Source organism: Rhinolophus sinicus, chromosome 14 (assembly GCF_057876585.1).
Source record: "Rhinolophus sinicus isolate RSI-liver-muscle chromosome 14, RSI-T2T, whole genome shotgun sequence".
NCBI lineage: Eukaryota > Metazoa > Chordata > Mammalia > Chiroptera > Rhinolophidae > Rhinolophus > Rhinolophus sinicus.
The window spans coordinates 19352290-19373254 of record NC_142514.1 but is presented as its reverse complement, the minus strand read 5'-3'; the positions used below and the strand labels follow the sequence as shown (position 1 = coordinate 19373254).

Sequence of the window (20965 nt, the reverse complement as noted above, 5' to 3'; positions counted from 1 at the left end):
AACTTGCTTACGGTCACACATACTGAATGTCAAAGCTGCAATTTGAACCCAGGTCTGTTGAGTTGGTGTCCCTAGACTCCACTGAGGTTCAACATCTATAAAATGGGACCACTCCCTTCTCACAGGCTTGTTGTGAAGATTATGAGTTTAAATTTGAAAATTTGGCAACAGTTACTCAATAATGCTACCTAGAAAGGAAATGAAAACATTTTGCTTGTTTCTGCGGGAGAGGAAACTCAAGGCACCGTGATGGTCAGGACCAGAATCCAAGTTTTGTACTCTAAGAGTCTGATTTCTCTCACACCCTCTCAAATGACTCGAGAAGAAGGAACAAGTGTATTGGGAACACTGCAAAAATGACGAGGGTAGAGGTTAAAGAGGACATGGAGTCAGTCAGAGGTGGCTTCCTGGAAGAGGCTGTTTTCATTTTGTGACGGCAGTTAGAGCAAGCAGGGAATCAGGAAAGGGCTTAGCTTACTCATGATGTGGTTTTCCTTCGCTTACTAGAGTTCTTGGTGCCCAGAGAAGTTCAGAAGCTTGACCAAGATCACATAGCTACTAAATGGACAGGCATACGGGCGTAGGGGATGGGGGGGTCACATCTAACTAGCCAGTCCTTATGACTGGTTCTGTCTCCTTGATACTAGAAAGGGAAGGATGAGAAGCAGGCAAGCATAATACGGTGGGGCAGTGGATGAGGGAGGTTCCCCCAGATTCTCAGGCTCTGTGCCACGGGGGGAGCCCAGTAGTGGGAAGACCAACCAAGGCTTCAGGGTCAAGCAGACCAGCTGGAATCCTGACTCCACCTATTATGTGGCCTCAGCAATGTCACTTTACCTCTGAGTCTCCATTCTCTTGCAGGATTGCTGCACAGAGAAATAGCTTCCAAATAGACTCCAGAGCTAGGCTTAGTGAGAAAATAACATGGCCATTATTTTTCAGTAGTGCTTGGCCTGCCACAAATGGGTGAAGGAGCTGGATACCAAGGGACAGAAGTAGAATTTCAATACCAACCACTCCCAATCCTGCAGGCACTAGGCACAAGTGCCCAGAAGGACTGGAGCTAGCAGGTCAGGTCCATGATGCAATCACAGCTTCCTGCTTATGCTAAGAGGTGAACCATGACCCTTAGGAAATGGAAAAACAGCCCATTAACAAAAGTACAAAACAAAACCTCGGTGAACCTTTATTTCTCATCATACGGAACTGATAGCAAAGCCAAAGACTTATGCACTTGAACACTGAATACCTCCCACCCCTGGGACATTTACAGAGGCATCATGTCCCCTCTAGAATCCGAATCCCAAGGCTGGAGCCTCTTTCCTCCTGTCTAGTTTCATTGCAGGGAGGGCTTTGAGGCCTGAGGGGGTGCCAGTGGCTGCCCCATGCCTGCATGGGTATGAAATGTGACACACTGACCAGGCTCCTCTCCTGCCCCACCCCAGAGGAGGGTTAGAAGCAAGCAGCATCTTGGCTCTTGCCTTTCTTCAGTCACCTCCAAACTGGTCAGAGAAGAGGCACATACTGCCGGAAGAAGGGTAAGGGAAGTCATAATTCACAGCTTGTTTCCTATAGAAAGTGCCTGGGATCAGTCCTTGGCTGCTTCTGCCTCTAAACAATCCACCTGAAGTAGAGGAGAGGGGACAGAAACTGGATGGTCCTTGGAAGGTAGCCAGGAGAGACCGACTGCAAGTGGCGAGGGAGGGGGGTGTGTGTGTGGGGGGGCGGGTGTCCCCAGAGGTCTTCAAGATCCCACAGATTTGCAGTTCACTGCTGGCAGGTTGGCCTGACAAACCCAGGGTGAAGACTCATATGTCAGAAACTTAGCCCCGCCCCTCAAGCTGCAAATGCGGAAATAGAGGTCAAGGAGGTTTGGCAAAGCAACCATGGACACCTGGCCAGTGGAACGGCCCAAACAAGAACCCTGGGGTCTCCTGCCTCTCCCCTGGGCCACATGCCACCTAGAAAGGCTCAACATTTAGACAAACATCTGCAGTAGCCATGGGAGACAGCAGGGTGGGGAGCTGGGCAGGTGCAGCTCTGGAGAGAACAGGCTGCTTCCTGTTCTCCTCCTCCAAGGCATTGACTGTGGCTCTGGAGGGGAGGTCCTGAAGAGGTCTGAACTTCACCCATGAAGGACCGAAATACAGAGAATTTATAATCTAATACTCTCTACTCTTCAGAAGGCAAAGCGTTCAACAGACCCAAATTCTGTAGAGATAATCTACTTTTTTTGATGTGCTTGGTCTCTGTCTTTCCTGGGGTCTCATACCACCAGGAATGGGACAGACGGGTAAGAGGGTAAAAGAGGTCCCAGAAAGTGAAGTAGGATTGGGGCAATTAGAAAACAAGGCTGCCTGACAGAACAAGTGTTGGGAGAGCTGGATGCACAGACCGGCTGTGACCCTGATTTTCACATTGATGGGTGAATGGCAGGTGAGAGGTAATGAAATCGGAATGAGGGAGGAGCAAAGGAAAGGTGCTTGGAGTGTCAGTCCCTGGAGGTGTTGGCCCCTCTTCCTGGGGGGCCAGCCAGGGACCTTCCCAGCCCAGGAAGGCCACAGTATTTGTGGTGCCTGGGGCCCAGCCTGCTGGCACACAAGTTCAAGCTCAGCGCATTTTCCTTCCTGTGTCCTCTGCGCCTCTGGGTTCAGGGGCAGGAAGGGCATGGCTCGTGGGAATCTGTTAGTCCTCTTCTAATTGCCAGGGGCAAAGCTGAGATCCTAGAGATCCTCTCCATTCCAGTAAGAAAAAGGAGGGTGTGGCTTGGGGTGTGGGGTCTGCACATCACACAAAAGCCCACCCCCAGAGTGCGGTGAGTGGGCGTTGAGACAGAAAGGGGATCGGGTCTGTCTCCAGACAGAAAAGTCCTTGCAGGGAAGGAGGATGCCTCCAGGGTCAGCTGCTCCAGGCTCAGGTCCTATGCAGGAGTCAGGTCATGTATCGGGTGATGGCACGCAGGGCGTAGAGCAGGGCAGCTTGCATGCGGGCCTCCAGGAGCAGCAAGTTCACGTGGACCTGGGGCACAGACGAGGGCTTGTTGGCATCTGATGTCAGTCCTCGCCATCCGCATCCCTCCCAGACTGCCACCATCCCTGACCACTCACCTCACCCTTTCTCTTCCCTATACAGATGCCCTGCCCTTTCCTGAGGCTCTCAGTGGTCAGGTACAATGAGTGCTGAAGAATTTCAAGCACATCCATCCCAATCATGACTAATCTCTTTATCCCCCAAAGCTAAAAACAAGAGCTACCACTGGGCACCTGTGTGGGATCAGAGGTTTACCTTCATGTTCCACTTCATCTTCCCAGCAACCTTGAAATGCAGGCAATATTTACTTCCATTGTAAAGTTAAAAAGCTCAGAGAGGCAAAATGCCTCACCCAAGGTCACACTGCTACTGAGTTACAGTGTTATGATTTGAGCCCAGGTCTTCCTGGCTGCCACTGAGGACCCTGGGAAGCACATTTCCATTTTACCAGTGAGTAAATTGAGTCTGAAATCCCACAGCGGACCCAGGGCAATATGCCCAGGTATCCCACCTGGCAGCACAGACTCAGTCTGGGCTACCTCATGATTGGATCCTGAACCCTTGGCCCCTTCCACTGGCCAGGCTTGTCTAGTTCCACCCTCTCCCTACCCACCCCCTGGGCCTTACCTTCTCTGAATGGCGGAAGTGCCTCCAGAAGAGGCTGTACATTCTTCGGGTGGTCTTCTCTGGGTAGCAGGCCACCGTCTTGATATAGACCTTGAGGTTCCGCTCTAGGAGCTGGTTTACCTCTCCGTAGTCATAGTCGTCATATCTGGATGGAAAGGCCCCCAAGGCATTACTCACCCTTAGCTCCCAGAAGTAGCTCTTCTCCCCCAGCCCCACACTATAGAAGGAGGAACAGAGTGGCAAGAAAAGGCAGAAGGTAGGAAGCAACTAAAACCTCGGTTCTTCTTAGAAAAATAGCTGATGTCAAATGTCACAGGCCACCGGGGACCACGCCAAAGGATGCAGAGCACGAGCATGCTTTACTGAGTACCAACTGCGTACCCTGTGAACATGTCCTCCCGGGACCTTAGAACTCCTAGCACACTACTGCAGACAAAACCATGGTACACAGTACACTGTCATACAGCAGCCTCATTTTAAAGATGAAACTGAGATTCAGAGAAGTGAAGTCACTTGCCCTAGGTCACACAGCTGGAAAGGGGATTCAAAGCCTGGCTCCAAGGTCACATTCACTACTTAAAGTCAAGGCTATGGAAGATGGAGCAGGAAGTCAGTGCAAATATTTACCCTGGAGAAGGAAGAGGGAAAGGGCAAAAAGGAACTGGTACTCATTATACAGGTGGGCAAACTGCGGCAATTAGCTTGTTCAAAGTCAAACATCAAGTTGGTGACCAGCACAGAAGCTACTTTGTGACTCCCCAGTCCAGAGGGCCAGTGAATGATCACAGATCAGCGTGGATGGGGAAGACAGGTTGAAACCCGGAGGACAGACTTGGTAGATAAAGGCATAGGATGAAGGATCATGTTGGAGAGTGGAGGACCCTGGCCCTGAGAGCTGGCCAGGAACTAGCCGCTGTCTAAGATGCCCATCCATCCTCACTCAGCCTCCCCTGCATTAGAAACCTGCCAATGACCAGCAAGATGGTAGTTCAAGTACAGTTCAGTCCACCCAGTGAAATATGGCTTATAACTAGTAATACACTGAAAGACACATTTGTACCTTTTTAAAAATTAGGGGATTTTTTTTTTTTTCATGCTTGGAATAAACTGTTAAATGAGAAAAGCAAGAAAAAAATCATGTGTTCACTAAAATATGTTCACGTTTGATTACATGAGTAAAATATGTGAAATGAGTAGGCAAGAAAATCTTGTTTTTATAAAATTATTTATGTTTTGATTATTCGTGATGAAAAAAAACAGGAAAGAAATACTTGACAATAATAAGACCTGGTAGGATCATGGAAATTTTGATTTCCTTCTTTTGTTTTCTGTTTTTGTTTTTTTTAACTTTTATTTATTTTTAAGTGTGTTTTTCCAGGACCCATCAGATCCAAGTCAAGCAGTTGTTTCACTCTAGTTGTGGAGGGCGCAGCTCACAGTGGCCCATGTGGGGATCAAACCGGCAACCTTGTTGTTAAGAGCACCACGCTCTAACCAACTGAGCTAACCGGCCGCCCCAAATATTTTGAAAAACATTTACGAAAAAATATTTTCGTAAATACTTTTTCAAAATTTATGAAAAATCAAGCTGTTTCTCTTTATAGACATCAAACATATATTGTTTAAATGAAATAATCATTATAAGTTCAACTATGCAAAAGCAACTAGATAAGAAAGAAAAAAAAAGTAATGGAGAAAAATGCCACAGGATGTGGATGTGGTTGTAGAGTCAGAGGATTTGGGGAAATAGTTTTTTTCTTAATTCTTTGAATTTCCCACAATGTTATCACAGTGAGATATTTTTTAAATTAAAAAATAATTGTTCTGTATATATCCTTGAGAAGTAATTTCACAACAAGGACTTATGTATGAAGACTTAGGTATAAGACTAGTCAGCACACACGGTTTGTAGTAGTGAAACTGCAAACTACCTAAATATCCAACAAGAGGGAAGTGATTGAATAATTGTGCTACATCCAAAACAGAATACCACGCGATGGATTCAGCAGTTAAAAAGCATAAAAGATCTGCTGATATTGACAAGAAAGGCAGTAGAATATTAGGTAAAAAAGCAATTTGCAGAAATATTGCGTATGATCCCATCAATTAAAAAAAAAAAAAAAACCTACTCCAAAAAAATAAAAAAATCAGAAAGTACTTAGGTAACAAGATGAAACTATAATTCATCACTCTACAGAGACAACCATTACTAAATAACAATTTAGTACATTTTTCCATGCCTGCACACACTTTTAGTTAAAAAAGAGGAAGAAAAAAAAAAAAAGGAACAAATGGAAGATACTAGTTGGTGACCAGCTCTTTCAATACATTTTGAACATTTTTGCATGGCAATATCAATAGATCATTATTGTAATTTTTAATAGTTGCATAATACTTCATTAAATAGACACATCATTATCTAAAGTACCCTGCTGATGGGCATTTATGTTGCCTTTATTTATTATGAGAAAAGAACTGCTACTTGGAATGGAACTATGAGCGTAACTAAATCTCTCTCTCTCTGATAACTATGGATATATATATATACCGTGTTTCTCTGAAAATAAGACCTAGCCGGACAACCAGCTCTAATGCATCTTTTGGAGCAAAAATTAATACAAGACCCGGTCTTATTTTACTATAATATAAGACTGGGTCTTGAATAGCATAGAATAGAATAGAATAGAATAGAATAGAATAGAATACTGGGTCTTATGTAAGACCCTAAGTAAGGTCTTACATAAGACCCTAAGACTGGGTCTGATATTAATTTTTGCTCCAAAAGACACATTAGAGCTGATTGTCCAGCGAGGTCTTATTTTCGGGGAAACACGGTAGTTACCTCCAGGGGGTGGGACTAAAGAGTTTCATTTACAAGGTTGAAGGAGTGAGCACATCTGTTATCTTTTATAATCAGCAAAGAAATTTGCTTTGAAAAACAGCACAAGCAGGAAGAAAGGAAAAGGAAAAACAAAGAGAAAAAGGACGCTGACTCCTACGGAGGACTTGCAGTGCACTGATGCCCTGGAGGAGGGGACCTGTGCTCACCTGATGCCAAAGATGCAGTGGATGTAGTTCCAGATGGCCCTGCGGAGCATGGAGGTGTCCACTCCACTGTGCATGGCGATGGTGTTGTAGGTGAGGCTATAGGCTGCCTGGAACTTCTCGTCCAGCAGCTGTCCACCCTCAGGGTACAGCCGCTGGATCAATGAGTAGCCATGGTCTTCCCAGGTATAATCCTGAGACATGTGGGAAGGGGCAGTGAGCGGAATCTTTGGGGCCCAAGCCTGGCCAGAGACATCATCCTCTGGAGCACACCCTGGCTCTCTGTAATGCCCCTCCCCACCCCACAAATCTAACCCACTGCTTGGTCTGGGCCTGAGAAGCTGGGGGGATGCAATTTGGCAATGACCCTATGATCAGGTCCCCCTGAGCTTAGGGCGCACATGGTTCCCTTCGTGATCCTGGGTCTCCTTCTTCCCTCATGGAATCCTGAGGGAGAGAATGTGTCCAACTCTAACCATTCAAACCATCTACCCTGCCCCCCCCCCCATTGTTTGAAAATTCAGAGCAATGCCAAGATTAGTGGGGAGAACCTACCTGGGCACGGAAGGTGGGGGGTGCCTGAGTCCCTCGCCGGGTGAAGTCCTCATATCCAAAGGTGGGGTCTTCTACAAAGCACAGCATGTCTGGGTGTGGAGAGGGCTCCATGATGTCAGCTGAGGATGTCACAAATCGGTCACAGTGAGGCCAAGGCACGGAGCACAGAGGCCTCCACTGTTGATTAATCATCAATAGGGGGCCAGGCAACAGAGTACAGGGCCAGAGAAAGCCCCTCAATATGGTGAGGGGGACCAGGGCTCCAGCTGGAGCCAGGGGAGGGGGTGAATCAGACCCAAGGACCTGGGGAAGGGGCCCCCAGTAATAACAGCAATCCTAACAGTAGGAGTTCTTTACGGAGCCTCTTACTCGGGGCCTGGCTCTGTGCTAAGAGCTCTGCTTCTCTTGTTCCATTTACCCTACTCATCAATCCTTCATGTGGGAGGAGACTGAGGCCTTGAGGCAGGAAGTGACTTATCAGTGGTCAGACTGCCAGAAAGGCTAACAAGCCAGATTCAAACCCAGGTCTGACCCAAAATATAAGAGGTGCAGTGCAGGGAGGTGCCTACTCCTCAGCAGAGATGGTGTAAGAAGGGGGTACCTGGAACCCGGACACCTGTGATCCTGTACCTGAGGGGGTTACCAGCAGGCTCTCCGACTTCTCCAGCTCAAAGCGGCTCTCCATCTCCTCCTGGGACGCTCCCTCCTCCCGCAACAGGCTCTCCTGCAGCTGCCTCATGCGTTCCATCAAAGCCTCCACGTCTCGGGCTGCCTCAAAGCCCTGGAGGAGGGACCCAGCAATCATCATCTACTCCTTCCCCCACCCCCGGAAACTCCAGACATCTTTCCCACATGCCAGGCAGTCCTGAATGGGCAGCTCACATGGTCTGTCCTTCCCCAAGTGAAGTTTAAGAAGCTACACAACAGACATGTCTTCTCTGAGCATCAACTTCCCTCACAGGTAAGGGATTTTTCAAGTTATCTGTATTTTTCTATTAAAACAAACAAGGCCATCTTATAAAATAAGAGGGAAACTTTGTATTCTGAAAGTGCTAAAAAACAGGAGATTTTATGCCCAGGGGGCTGCATGCTGAGAGGCCAGTCACACGGTTATTTCATTTAATCCTCACAACCCACTATGAAGTAAGGGTCTTCATTCTTATTTTATAGATGAGGAAACGTAGCTTCCATGTCCAATAACTATTCTAAGACCTCTCAATGTGAGATAGGGAAGCAGTGCTTTCTACCCAAGGATGAGAGGCCATGCCAGCTTCCTCTCCCATCAAGACCCTGGCCAGTGACTTACCCCAGAGTTGTTCAATGAGTCCCTGGTGGGGGGGCTGCTCTGCTCACTGGGCGGTGAAGGTGCCTGGGGGGTAGCGCTGCCCTCCAGGTCCCCTTCAGGGAGGATGCCACAGCCAAACACGAAGGAGGCCAGCGAATGACAGTGAGTGAGCAGGACCAGGGCCTGGATGAGCTCAGCCAGGGACCAGCTGTGCTCGCCTGTCTTCAGCAAGGCCTGGAGAGGAAAGAAGGCCAGACTTGCTCAGCGCCTGCCTCTAGGCTGTCTGCCATGCCCCAGCCTGGCATCTGAACTCCCTCAGGGACCTGCCTCTCTGCCCACTGCACCTGGATGTGCTCCTTGGTGATGAGCCATGGTCGATGTGCCAGCAACTTGTTGATCTCATTGAGCTTGCGCAGCTTCTCAGGGGCACGGTGGAGGCCAAGCAGCCACTCAGGGTCACCGCCAGTGTGCAGAAACTCGGCCATGTGGGAACCCACCAGGTAGGAACACTGGTGGCGGGCAGCCGCCTGTGGAGGTGGTGGAAAGAACATAGGTCACTCTGTTCTTTCTGTGCCCTGCTCAGGGGGGTACCCTATGGAGGCTGACATCACAGGCCTCACTGTTGCTTGAGAGGCAGAAAATTTAGGTCCTAACGCCAGCTCTGCCACTGGTTCGTTGTCGTACTTTGGGCAGGTCATCTACCCCTTTATGCCTCAGTTTCCCAATCTGTAAAGTGGGCATTCAAGAGGCCACTCTTCAAAATCTAAAATTCTATGGATGATCAGATAAAGCCTGGGCTTTCCTCTGCTTCTCTTCCTCATCTATGGAATCAGTTCAGGAAGTCCCCAGTAAAGAGATCTGAGGACTGAACCCCCCATGTGGCCGCCCCCACAAGAGTCCGGCTCAGACAGGCTCACCATGATGGCAATATAGTGGCGCCAGGAGCTGGCCAGGGGTCCATCTGTGTGCAGTAGCAGGTAGTGTAGGCGCCAGAATCTGCTAAGGTAGTCAGGGTGCAGGCCCATTACCACTGCCAGGTGGTCCACCCGCCCTGAGGACATCAGGGCCTCCAGCCCCAGGTGCTGCTCGAGGCTCTCAGCTCCCTCCTGAAGGACCTGCCAAGCAGAGGTGAGAAGAGGATGGGTTCCCATCCTACCTTCCCCACCAAAGAGACCAACATATTCACTGCAGTGGGGTTATAATAGCAAGAAACTGAAAACCACCATCATGTGCAACAACAGAATAGGGGAAGAAAAGATTTTATTAAGGGACTGGCCCAGTGGCTCAGGCGGTTAGAGCTCCATGTTCCTAACTCCAAAAGCTGCCGGTTCGATTTCCACATGGGCCAGTGGGCTCTCAACCACAAGGTTGCCAGTTCAACTCCTCGAGTCCCGCAAGGGATGGTGGGCTCTGCCCCCTGCAACTAAGGTTGAACACGGCACCTTGAACTGAGCTGCCTCCCGGATGGCTCAGTTGGTTGGAGCGCATCCTCTGAACCACAAGGTTGCTAGTTCGACTCCCGCAAGGGATGGTGGGCTGCGCCCCCTGCAACTAGCAACGGCAACTGGACCTGGAACTGAGCTGCGCCCTCCACAACTAAGACTGAAAGGACAACAACTTGAAGCTGAACGGCACCCTCCACAACTAAGATTGAAAGGACAACAACTTGACTTGGAAAAAAGTACTGGAAGTACACACTGCTCCCCAATAAAGTCCTGTTCCCCTTCCCCAATAAAAAAAAAAAGATATTTTATTAAGTGATTAAAGCAAATACTTATTAGACCCCTTATATAATAATAGCCAGTACTTATATAACACTCACTATGTGCCAAGCACTGTTCAAGCACTTTATCCTTATTTGCTCATTTAATCCTCACAACTATGCCATTAGAATTCTATTTTCTCCATTTTTAGACAGGAAAACTCAGGCACACAGATTAAAGTAGTCTCTCCTGCCTTTATGGAGCTTTTATTCCAGCAATGCAAATCCATACAGCCATGGGAGATGGGTGCAAAATTGTTCACATTTCCTGAGTGCTTTCTCCCCCCCGCCCCCAGAGCTGAGTTTGGAGCTACCCCTGCATTATCTCATGAATCTTCCCAGGTATCTTGAGAGGTGAGCACTATTTTTCCCATTAACAGATGAGGGAATCAAGGCCCAGAGAGGTTTCATTCCTTGCTCAGGGTTACAGATCTAGTAAATGACAGAACCAGGATTCAACTGTAGATGAACCCCCAAAGCCTATCTATTTCCAGTATTATCAAAGAGGAGTGGTGATTTGTAAATGAAAAAATAAAATTCAAGAACAATAACCTGAGCTTAAAATTCTGGGCTACAGACATGAATAATCGGGGGGTGGGGTGGGGGTTGTCTGCTTTCCATTCACAAGGAGTGGAGGGAACTGGGGCAAGTTCAGTGGTTTGTTAACAGCTCATTAACTACTTGGCCTACACATTTAAGAGAGCCAAGACGACAAGGAAACAAAACTTTTGTCTTTGTTCCTTGAAGGTCAAAGAAAAAGAAGGGACTTTTCTGTGCCTGCATTTTGAGGGCATCCCCACCATCACACCAACCCCACACTAGAATGTCAACTCCATGACGGCAAGGATTTGTGTCCGTCTTGTTCTCTGCCATATCCTCAGAGCCTAGAACAGCGCCTGACAGATGACTCATTCAATAGATATTTGTTAAATAAATGAATCTGATTCTGTAGATGAAAGAGGTCTCTGTTATATTAAGTGAAAAACAAAACAAAACATTGACCCCCCCCCAAAAAAAAAAAACATGTTGTAAATTATGACGATGGTTCTGTACGAAAAAAATCCGGAAAACAGTGGCAAATGGTTAAGTGACACTGATTACACACCTCGGTGGGGAGTGGGATTACAAGAGACGAGAGCTTTCTGAAAAATGGGGAAAAATTTTGAAATAATGAACATATATTACTTTTGAAGTTGAAAAAAAACTTTAATGTATGCAAAGTCAAGGAGGAGAAGCTAAACGTGATAGTTCTATCTTCTTAAGGAAAAGCAGGCCTTGTCCTGGGAATTAAAAGTTTGTTCATTATCTGGCTGTGTTATCATCACTTTATCTCTTTGAGCCTATTTCTTCCCAGCAGAATGAGGTTGACAAGCCTGCTTCACAGAGCTGTTTTGTAGATTACATGAGTCAGGAACCTGAAGGAGTAGTTTCAGAGCTTCTATTTCAAGAGACTTTAGGAAAAGACCCCCACCCACCCAATGTCCACATCCCTTTTTCCAATGAAGTTACAGTTCCTAACCCCTTCCCATCCTACCTCCTCTACTGGGATGAAAGCGCTGGGTCGAGGGCCTCGTGGAGCCCGGCTCTCCCTCTGCTCCTAGAAGGAAACAGTCACGGTAAGTTGGAGGTAAAAGGGAAGATGAAAAGGATAGTTCTCTCTCCAGTTTTCTCCTCCTATTCGAGGGGCCACAGTGAGCTTTTAAAACCCCCTTTCTGGTGTAACCTGCATGGAGGAACCAGGTGGGAAACACACACCTGTTCTGTAGGTAGAGAGAGGGTAAGCAAGAGAGAGGGCTCATCCCACAGGCTGAGTTCTTCAGGAACTGGGCAGGGACCTGGGAGGCCAGGACTGGGTGGGAGGGGCCTGAGACAGGAAATATACAGCCACCATGTTGCACATCTCTAGGAGGCCACCTTCTTGCAGCCCTGGAGAATCCATACAAGAACCTTCTCATTTACATCCTGAATCCAGGTTACAAGTATCCTAGATTCTTATGATGTCGTCTCTCTCAAATTGTCATTTCTTCATCCCTCTCGCCATCACCACCTCTCACAGATCTCATCTGGATCACCACCCACAGCCTCACCTATGGTCCTCCCGCCCTCTCCTCTCCTATCCATCCTCTACCAAACTGAGGAAACAAATGAATACATAAAATATCCCCCCTGAGCTCCACCTCTAGGACTAGGAGCAGACTTAGTGAGTACATGACCCCAGTGGTTTCTATAATAAAAGAGGGCAAATTTTCTGCAGCCAGAGCAAAATTTCTCAAGTGCAAATCTGATCATCTGGATTAAAACCCTGCCTCTACCTCCCATGGCCTTTGAGATAAATTAATGGCTCAGGCCCACCACCCCGCCACGGGTCACTCCACTTGCAGAGCTAACTCTTACAATCTTCCAGGGCTTGGGAACCTTCTTTGGACCCGCATCTGTGACCCCACAATTCCCAGTGCTTTTGCTTCTGAAAACATTGTCCTCTGGTTGTCTGATTTTGGTCTCTCTACTACTAGATCATTTTGTGGAGATGAGCCAGATCACCCACATTAGCCTGAACACAGAGAAAGCAGAGGCGTCCAGGGAATCAGGGCAGGGCGCACACGGCTGACAGTAGCAGCCTTTCTGGCGAGCATGTATTGCAGCTCTTTGGAAACCAGCAATTCTGTACTCACTAAATCTGCTTCTAGTCAGAGAGGTGAGGTTCAGGGAGGATGTTTTACTTACTCATTTGTTTTGATAACTGGGAGGGGGGCTCTCAGCACTGGCCTTGGAAAGAGTTTACCCAAACCAGTTATGCCCTCAACAGACAGAGACAGTGTTCCCCTAACTCTCCCCAACTCATTAAAGTCCAGACTTAGTACCGATGGACCCAGGTGTCCAGGGACTAAAGCTTATAATTGAACCTTTCTTCTCAGATGGTCGAAAGACCCCTGAGGAAAGCAGAGCTTTGGGGCTCTGAAAGACAACAAAGGAAAGAACAACAGGACCTGGAAGTCCTGGGTGTGAATAACAACTTGCCACTAACTTGCTGTGTGACTCCGAAAAAGTAACCTAGACTCTCTGGGCCTTAATCTTGGACAATAAAAAAGGTAGGTAGTTGGGCTGATTGCTCGGGCCTCTTTCAACCCACACTTCTGGGAGTTATCAGGCCAGGCTGGTCCAAGTCCAGCATAGAAACCACCACAAGCCCCAAGCATTTCCATTTCAGCTTCCCTCCTCCCTCACCAAAGAGAAAAAGCCTAACAGCTCGGTGTAGGAGATAAGAATTGCTGACTCCACAAAGAGGGCCTCCCCCTCAGGGGACCTGAGGACAAAGAGAAAACCACAGCCAGGTGGGGTGGGGAAGGGCAGGGTAGAACTGGGGTTTGGGGGCGGGGAGGCAGGGAGGGCCCATCAGGGTGCTAACAAGGTACAGGGAACAGCATTGGGTGTCTCTTCTCACTCTAAAATCTGCCCCAAGAGCTGTCAAAGGAAGGAATTGGTACCTGTGGGTCTTTAAATGATAGGTCTGGATCCACCAACATTTTCAGCTCTAATGATGATGATGGTGATGATAGACAGTTAAAAGATAGGGGCTCTTGACAACAACTGCCTGGGCTCAAATGACATCTCCACCACCACCTGCTACCTGTGTCAGCCTCAGTTTCCTCACCAAATCATAATGCTAATAGTACCTACTTTCACCGGGTAGTCATGAGGATTTAATGAGATAATGCCCTTACCTCAGTACCTCTATCGCAGTAAGCACTTAATACAAGTCAGCTACCATTAACCTCATTGTTATTTCAAATAATGGCTTCTCAACCCAAGCAGTACTTTAGAATCCCTTTGAGAAGCTTTTTAAAAAATACCATTGCCAAGGTCCCACCTCCAGCAATTTTAACTGGGTGGGGCCCAGCATAATTTACAGTCAAGGTGGAGGGCCATTGTTTCTCTCCATTTATTGATCACTTTCTCAAGTATAAGGCACTATGCTAAGTGCCTTCCAGGTGGAACCAAAATTAATCTGTTCATTGGACAAATATTTTGATGACTACATTGCAGACAGCAAGAGCACAGGATTGAAAAGACAAAGTCTCATCCTTCATAGGATTTACAATCTAATGGAGAATGACAAACACACAAATGATGAATAGGATTTCAAGTCGTAGATTAAATGAAGTAAATGAAATAGAGCAATGAGAGTGTACATTGGGGTGGGGGGGTGTGCAATATTTTAGTCTGAATAGACAGGGAAAGCCACTGAGGAGATAGATAGCCTTTGAGATGATTCTCTAAATATCAAATAGCTAAATGAGTTGATGAGAAGGCAGCAGGGCCTGTAAAGATCTAGGGGACCAGCATTCCAGCCAAAGAGAACAGAAAGCGCAAAGCTCTGGAGGCAAGACCAAGTACATTCTAATGCAGAGGTTCAATACCCTGAGTGATTCCGTGACCTTGACACCCAGAACTTCAGGGGAAGCAGACAGGGCAGGGTCTCACAGCCAAGAGATGAGGCCTCCACACCAACCTTCCCCTTTTCCAGGGGTTAAGAAGTCAACAATAACAATGGTAGGTGATAACTGGGATTACGAGTGGCTAAGCATTTATTTCACACGCACTTTAAGGCAGGAACTACTACTACAACGGTCCCTATTTTACAGATGAGCAATAAGGCTTAGAGACATTAAGTCAATTCTGGTCACTCAGCCAGGAAAGAGGCAACCGAGTTGGGATACAAACCAGGTTTCTGCAACTGCAGAAACTGGTCCCCTTCTCTAAATTTTTCCATCTCTTAGTAGTCCCAAAGCTTTGCATCTGGGGTTCACCAGGAGTGAGAAGCTCCTCCTCCCTGCCAACATCCCTGGAAATCCACCTGCCCCCAATCACAGCACTGGTCACACTGTGTTGTTTCTTATGTTGAGGGTGCACATTGGATCTAGTTCCCTGTTGTCACTCGTATCCAGCACAGAGCAGTCCCATAGGACTTCCTGCAGTGATGGGATCTTCTATATCTGCATGTCCAATAAAGGTGGAAGCCTCTAGCCACAGTGGCTGAGCATTTGAAATGTGGCTACTGCAACTAAAAAACCGAATTTTTAATTTTTAAAAAAATTATCAAAATTTAAATAACCACATGTGGCTAAGGGCTACCATAATGAAGAGGACAGGTTCAGTACACCTGATAAAGGTAAGATCCCCACCCCCATTTTGCAGATGAAGAAAGGGAAACCAGAGGGGACAGGTGACCTACCCAAGGTAACATAGTGTGGGCAGATGGAAAGCCAATGGTTGCTGTTCCTATAGTTCCAATTGAGGGGATCACACAGGGCAGCAGAAACACTGAAGTCAGACAGCCCTCTTGGTGGTGGCCACTCAAGGAGAGCCATTCAACAAAGATAATCACTGCAGAGCTCAGTGCCTGGCTCCTAATTTAAGGGCTTACTAAGTGTTAATTTTTAATATTAGCTCAGGTACTTGTATACAAGTTTCTTAATCTTCATCAGTTTTGGGGTGGGGGTCTTCTATTTTGCACTTGAGGAAAGTTTAAGGTTCCAAAGGTTAAGTGCCAGCTAGTAAGTGGCCAATGTGAGATTTGAACTCAGCTCAGTCTGACTTCCAAGGGTTCTGTCCACTACCCACATCGGCCTCTTAAGAGAAGCCACAGCCTCTATTCTTAGTATCCTATCCAGACCCTGCAACCCACAGGACTCAGCTACAGACACCTGTGAAGTCCCTCTGCCAGCTGGGAAGGGGTAGATCCCCCACCCCCACCCGGTGGGCAGTTGTGGTCTGCTGAACTCAAATATTTGCCAGGGTTTACACCTGAGAGGGAGACAACTCAAGCAGCCTCTGACCAGCCTTGTGGGGAGGTGGTGTGTGAGTGCTGGCACAAACTCATGCCCACTGTGGGCTGGACACTAGGCTAAGTGCTTTATACATGTGATCTGGCCGGTTTCTTGCAACCACCTGGAGGAAAATAAGTTTTATTATCCCTTCTTCAGAGACAACTCATTGAAGCTCTTTCTGAGTTCTGTTCCAGAAAGGCACAACTCAGATCTGACTTCAAAGCCTGCACAATTCACAAGGGTCAGCTAAGTCAAAAGGGGCAAATAGTAACAAGCCCTTATTAGGTACTAAGAACAGTGCTGGGGATGTGACCTACAGAGTGTTTCTAGTCCAGCAAGGGAAATAGACAAGAAATGCCTGATTATACAACTGTTACACTATAATTAGGATAAAAGTTCCTACAAGGGAAAAGGGGGACTGGAAGAGGGTATGCAGAGAGGACTTATCTGGTGGGGGAGGAAAGGCTTCCCTGAGGAAGTGATGTTTGAGGAAGAGAGTCTAGAGACTAATAGAGTTCTGAAAACATACCAATACTAGAACGAAGCATCTGAAGGCCTTGACCCACTGAAAGGGAGTGTGGTGAAGTGGTGGGAATTGAGGGGATTGTACATGTGGGTCTTCCCCCTTGGGCCTTGGACTACCAGGCTTTGTAAGTTCAGCACCCTGCTGTCTTCTAAGGATTCCACTTAAAGCAGACATCTTCCCAAGGTCCTCTTTTCTTGAGAGAGTATGTAGCAAGGGTTCAGCCATTACCAGCTTTCCCCCTTGCAGACATGTGGCTTCCATCTAAAGGCCACTCCCTCAGAGCCCGCCCTGACCACTTCCCAGGCATTGTCCCAGAGAAGGATGGACCAACTCTCACCTCAGGCAGGAGGGACAGGCTCAGGCACACCCTTGTGAGACACGGGGAAAAGAGAAATGTGTGATAGCCACATTCTAACAATAGCTAGCATGTTTGACAGTTACTAGTTCCTTGCACTGTGCTTTGGCCTTTGCTTGTATTCTCATTGAATTCTCCCAATAATCCGTCAGAGATACTATCAAATCTCCATGGGAAGAGGTTGTGGATCAGAGATGTGATCATTTGGCCAAGGTCACACAGCAATTGAGTAGGAGAGCTAGTACATGAACCCGGAGCTCTTCAGGCTATAGTGACCAGGTGCTCTTAATAAATATTACAGCAGGTCCTCAAATAACATCATTTCATTCAGTGTTGTTTGTTTATGTCAATTGGCCTATGGTAAGATTGGTTTCCTTATTCATCATTTCCCTTAAAGTCATAGACCCTATCGACGATGTGAAGTGAGAACTTACTGTATTTCCATTTTTTCCCAAAGGAGGAAACCGACTCAGAGAGTAGAGTGACTTGGTCAAAGTCACCCAGCTGATGGTGAACACATAAAGCAATATATAGATAATGTATTATAGAATTTTACATTTGAAACCTATGTAGTTTTGTTGACCATTGTCACCCCAATACATTTTAATTAAACAAAAAAAAGTCACCCAACTGAGAAACAGCAGGAACAAGCAGGTTTTATTCTTCCACGTGGGGCTTCTAAACTATGGTGGGAAAGGGTAAATAAGCTAACAGAAAACTCAGGACACAAACTATCCACTGCTGGAGGTAGGATCCCCCAGAAACCATGCTGCTCAGAGAAGCCCAGAGATTTTCCCAGGGTCAGAGTTTAGGACTAGCTCTTGTCTGACTCTCAACTTCAGTAATACACTCGCACTACTCTCCAGGCCTGGAAACTAAAGAAACAAGCAAAACTCCCTGTACTGCCAAGCACATTCGGAAATCCTGGCGGTACACAGGCCAGAGAATGAGCTACTCTGTGGGGTTAGTGAAGGAAGCATCTCCATAGCCCCTCCTGGACCTCAGTGTTTTCTCATCCTGTAAAATGGGGCTATAGTATAGCTTATATTTTGCTAGTTTATTCCTGAGGGCTCACAGAAAAGGCAAAACCCAAGCCTGGCATCTAGTAGGTGCTTGATAAATGACAAGATGTCCATTATTGAGGGTGGTGGTGATGGGGGAGGGGAATTGTTAAATTAGGCCCAGCCTTACTCCTATCCTCACTGCAAAGGGGAGTCCCTGCGAAACTTCTGAGACGTCAGATTCCTTGGTACCGCAGTCTAACGGCTCGTGGTTCAGAAGCTGCGGCCAGGGTTTTCTCCCTCTCCCCCTAGCTTTGGCCGCTGCGGAGTACCTGGCAGCCAGCCAAGGCCCAGAAGCGCCCGCGCCCCCCTTCCAAATCCGGGGTGCAGGTGGGGGCGGCGGACGAGGTCGACCTTTGCTGGCTAGTTCTAGATGTCCCATTTTCCACAGCGGGGGATTGGAGCAGGGTCGTATCCTACCTAGAAAGAGTCTTCTGCCCGCCAGCCCCAGCCCAAGGGAAGGGGGCGGGGAGGAGGAGTGGTCGGGCCCCTGCGGCGGGATTTGCCTGGACTTGACGACTCTCTCTACGAGAGCCCAAACGCAAGGAAACCTGGAGAAAGCTCTCTCCTCTCCTAGGCTAGGAGTCCGAGGACGCTCCGGAGGGTTCCATAGCCCCGGGGAAGAAGGAGGGGGCGGAGAGGGCCGAGGCTGCCAGTTGATGCAACCCCACTCTTGGGTTACGCGCTCCACTCCCTCTCCCAGAGCCCGGGGGGGCGCACCGACTCTGCTTAGGCCAGCCAGAAGCTCGGACGCGGCTCGGGGTTCAAGGTAAAAGTGGCGTCGCTCGGCCGCTGCTTACCTCTCCGGCCCCGGGGCCGCTGCCGCCACCGCCGCCGCCTCGGGCGAACGGCAGGTAGCTCTTAAGCTCCGCGCGGCACTCGGAGTCCGCAACCATCATGGTGTGCGCCAGGACCCAGCAGCGGCTCGCCGAGGACCCGTTCCCCGGAGGGTGTTGTGGACTGATGCACGCAGGAAGCCGGGACTGGGGGCCGCTGGGGAGGTTCTAGAGCCCCGGGGTGTCTCTCAGGGTTCCGGAACGCTCTGAAAGCCCAGAATCCAGGAACGGCCGCTGCCTCGCTGGACTCTCCTCTCGTCCGGCTTCTGGAACGGTGAATGGCCTCGGGAGCCTAGGATTGCCCGCGGTGCACGGGTTTTCACGGCCCGGGGTGTCTCGGAAGTCCGCAGTGGCCAGGGCTGCTCGCAGACCAAGCGCTCCTCAGCATCCCCGCCGCGGAACTGGCAGCGCTCACCCAGCTCTGACACCAGCAGCTTGGCTCAGCCGGCTGCGGTCCTTGGGGGAGGGCGGGGACACAAAAGCCCCGCGCCGCAGCCAATCAGATGCCTGTTTCCTGGGGAGGCGTGGCGACACCGCCCTCAGGAGCCAACTGCTCAGCCAATCAGCACCGGGAGGCGTCCGGGAACTCTGGGAGCTGTAGTCAGCCCCGGACGAATGCTGAAAACTTTTGCAAAAGGGTTTTAGTCAGATTGTTGGCGATACCAGACGAGAGTGACAACCCGGAGAGTCATTAGAACTGCGTGATGAAACGGGAGTTCACCGGGCTAGGCCCGAGAGCGGGTATGAAATCCCTCCCAAGTAAGTTCCTCAGCTTTTTCAGTTCCTGGAGGGACTGGTTAGGGTTAGGAGAGGTGGTGCTAATTATAGAGCTGAACGCCAGATTCCGGCACAGCCTTGTTCCCCTGGCCTCCGGGAGGGCTCTACCTAAAAACGTGTCAGACACAGGGAATCCACTTTTTTGAGGGAGTTTCTGGAAATGTCTTCATTCATTGAAATGCCCTTGGCAACCTAAAGTCTAAACCCCCTTCTACTCCCTTGGGGCCTCCAGTCCTGTCTTCCATTCCTGCAAACCGTTTCTAGAAATTTCCATCCCTGCCACCCCTTTCTAGAAATTTGTGACAAGGCTGTCTACTGGGTCTTTTCTCACTTCTCTCTCCGGCCACTCCTTCTCTGACTCCTCTTTCTCCTCCCACCCCCTGGAACGTGGGTGTTTCCCTAGTTTCTGTTTTCATCCCTCATCTCTCCAGACATACTCTCCCTCCCTGATCTCGTTCATTTCCTGGCCCAACTCTGTTGGGAGACGCTTCCACCAGCCCATCAGCACCCAGAAGCTGAATTCGTCTTCTCCTGTCCCCTTCCCACAGTTCCCCTTCCTTCAGTTTTTCTTCAGAGCTCCAGTTTTTTGTTTCAATTTTAAAGTCATTGTTAACTTTGGATAGTCTTGGCTGGAGGGAAGGTGAACTAGATGACCTCCAACCCCTCTGAGACTTTGAGTCTAGGCTTGTTATTCCAAAGATGACCCTCTGACTTAGTCACCTGCCTCCAACTTCTTGGGAGAAGGAAAGTAATCTCACCCTCTGTTGAGATCCCAAGGCACTTGAGCCAGGTCTCTTTTATGTATAACACCGGGTGTGGTCTCTTTTATGTATAACACCGTGTTTCCCCGAAATTAAGACCTAGCTGGACAATCAGCTCTAATGCATCTTTTGGAGCAAAAATTAATATAAGACCCAGTCTTATGTTATATTATAAACCTGGTCTTACAGTAAAATAAGACTGGGTCTTATATTAATTTTTTCTCCAAAAGATACATTAGACCTGATGGTCTGGCTAGGTCTTATTTTTGAGGAAACACGGCACTTATCACGTTCTACCTTGTATTGTAATTTTCTGTGTACATGTCTTATCTGACCCTTTTAATTATAAGCTCCTTGAGGGCAGGGTCCACATGTTGACATCTTTGTCTTCTGCCCTATGCCACCTAGCTGTGTTCTGCCAATAACATGTCCTTGGTGACTGCATCTTCCTTTTAATTGAATTCCCCCAAATCACCCAATGTCAGATTCAGCATTCATTTAAAAAATCTACTCTGTA

At 48.3% G+C, this 20965-nt stretch overlaps 1 protein-coding gene across 1 annotated transcript; it reads right to left on the bottom strand.

Annotated features, from left to right (window-relative positions):
* Positions 1 to 1161: 1161 nt before the first annotated feature.
* On the bottom strand, positions 1162 to 19313 carry SESN2 (sestrin 2). Its single transcript, XM_088790735.1, has 10 exons — positions 18875 to 19313; positions 11839 to 11901; positions 9460 to 9657; positions 8887 to 9069; positions 8564 to 8776; positions 7888 to 8038; positions 7258 to 7376; positions 6706 to 6896; positions 3658 to 3802; positions 1162 to 3018 (listed from the first exon to the last, which is right to left on the bottom strand). Exons 1-10 carry the CDS (start codon positions 18971 to 18973, stop codon positions 2932 to 2934), a joined length of 1449 nt encoding a protein of 482 aa, XP_088646861.1. The 5' UTR covers positions 18974 to 19313; the 3' UTR covers positions 1162 to 2931.
* Between the last annotated feature and the right edge of the window lie 1652 nt (positions 19314 to 20965).

Excerpts from the sequence above, each read along its gene's own strand:
- SESN2 (XM_088790735.1), bottom strand. The coding sequence starts at position 18,973 with ATGATGGTTGCGGACTCCGAGTGCCGCGCGGAGCTTAAGAGCTACCTG. Across the intron at positions 8,777-8,886 it reads TCACCAAGGAGCACATCCAG|GCCTTGCTGAAGACAGGCGA; the intron begins GTGCAGTGGGCA and ends TTTCCTCTCCAG. Across the intron at positions 3,803-6,705 it reads CACTGCATCTTTGGCATCAG|ATATGACGACTATGACTACG; the intron begins GTGAGCACAGGT and ends CTTTCCATCCAG.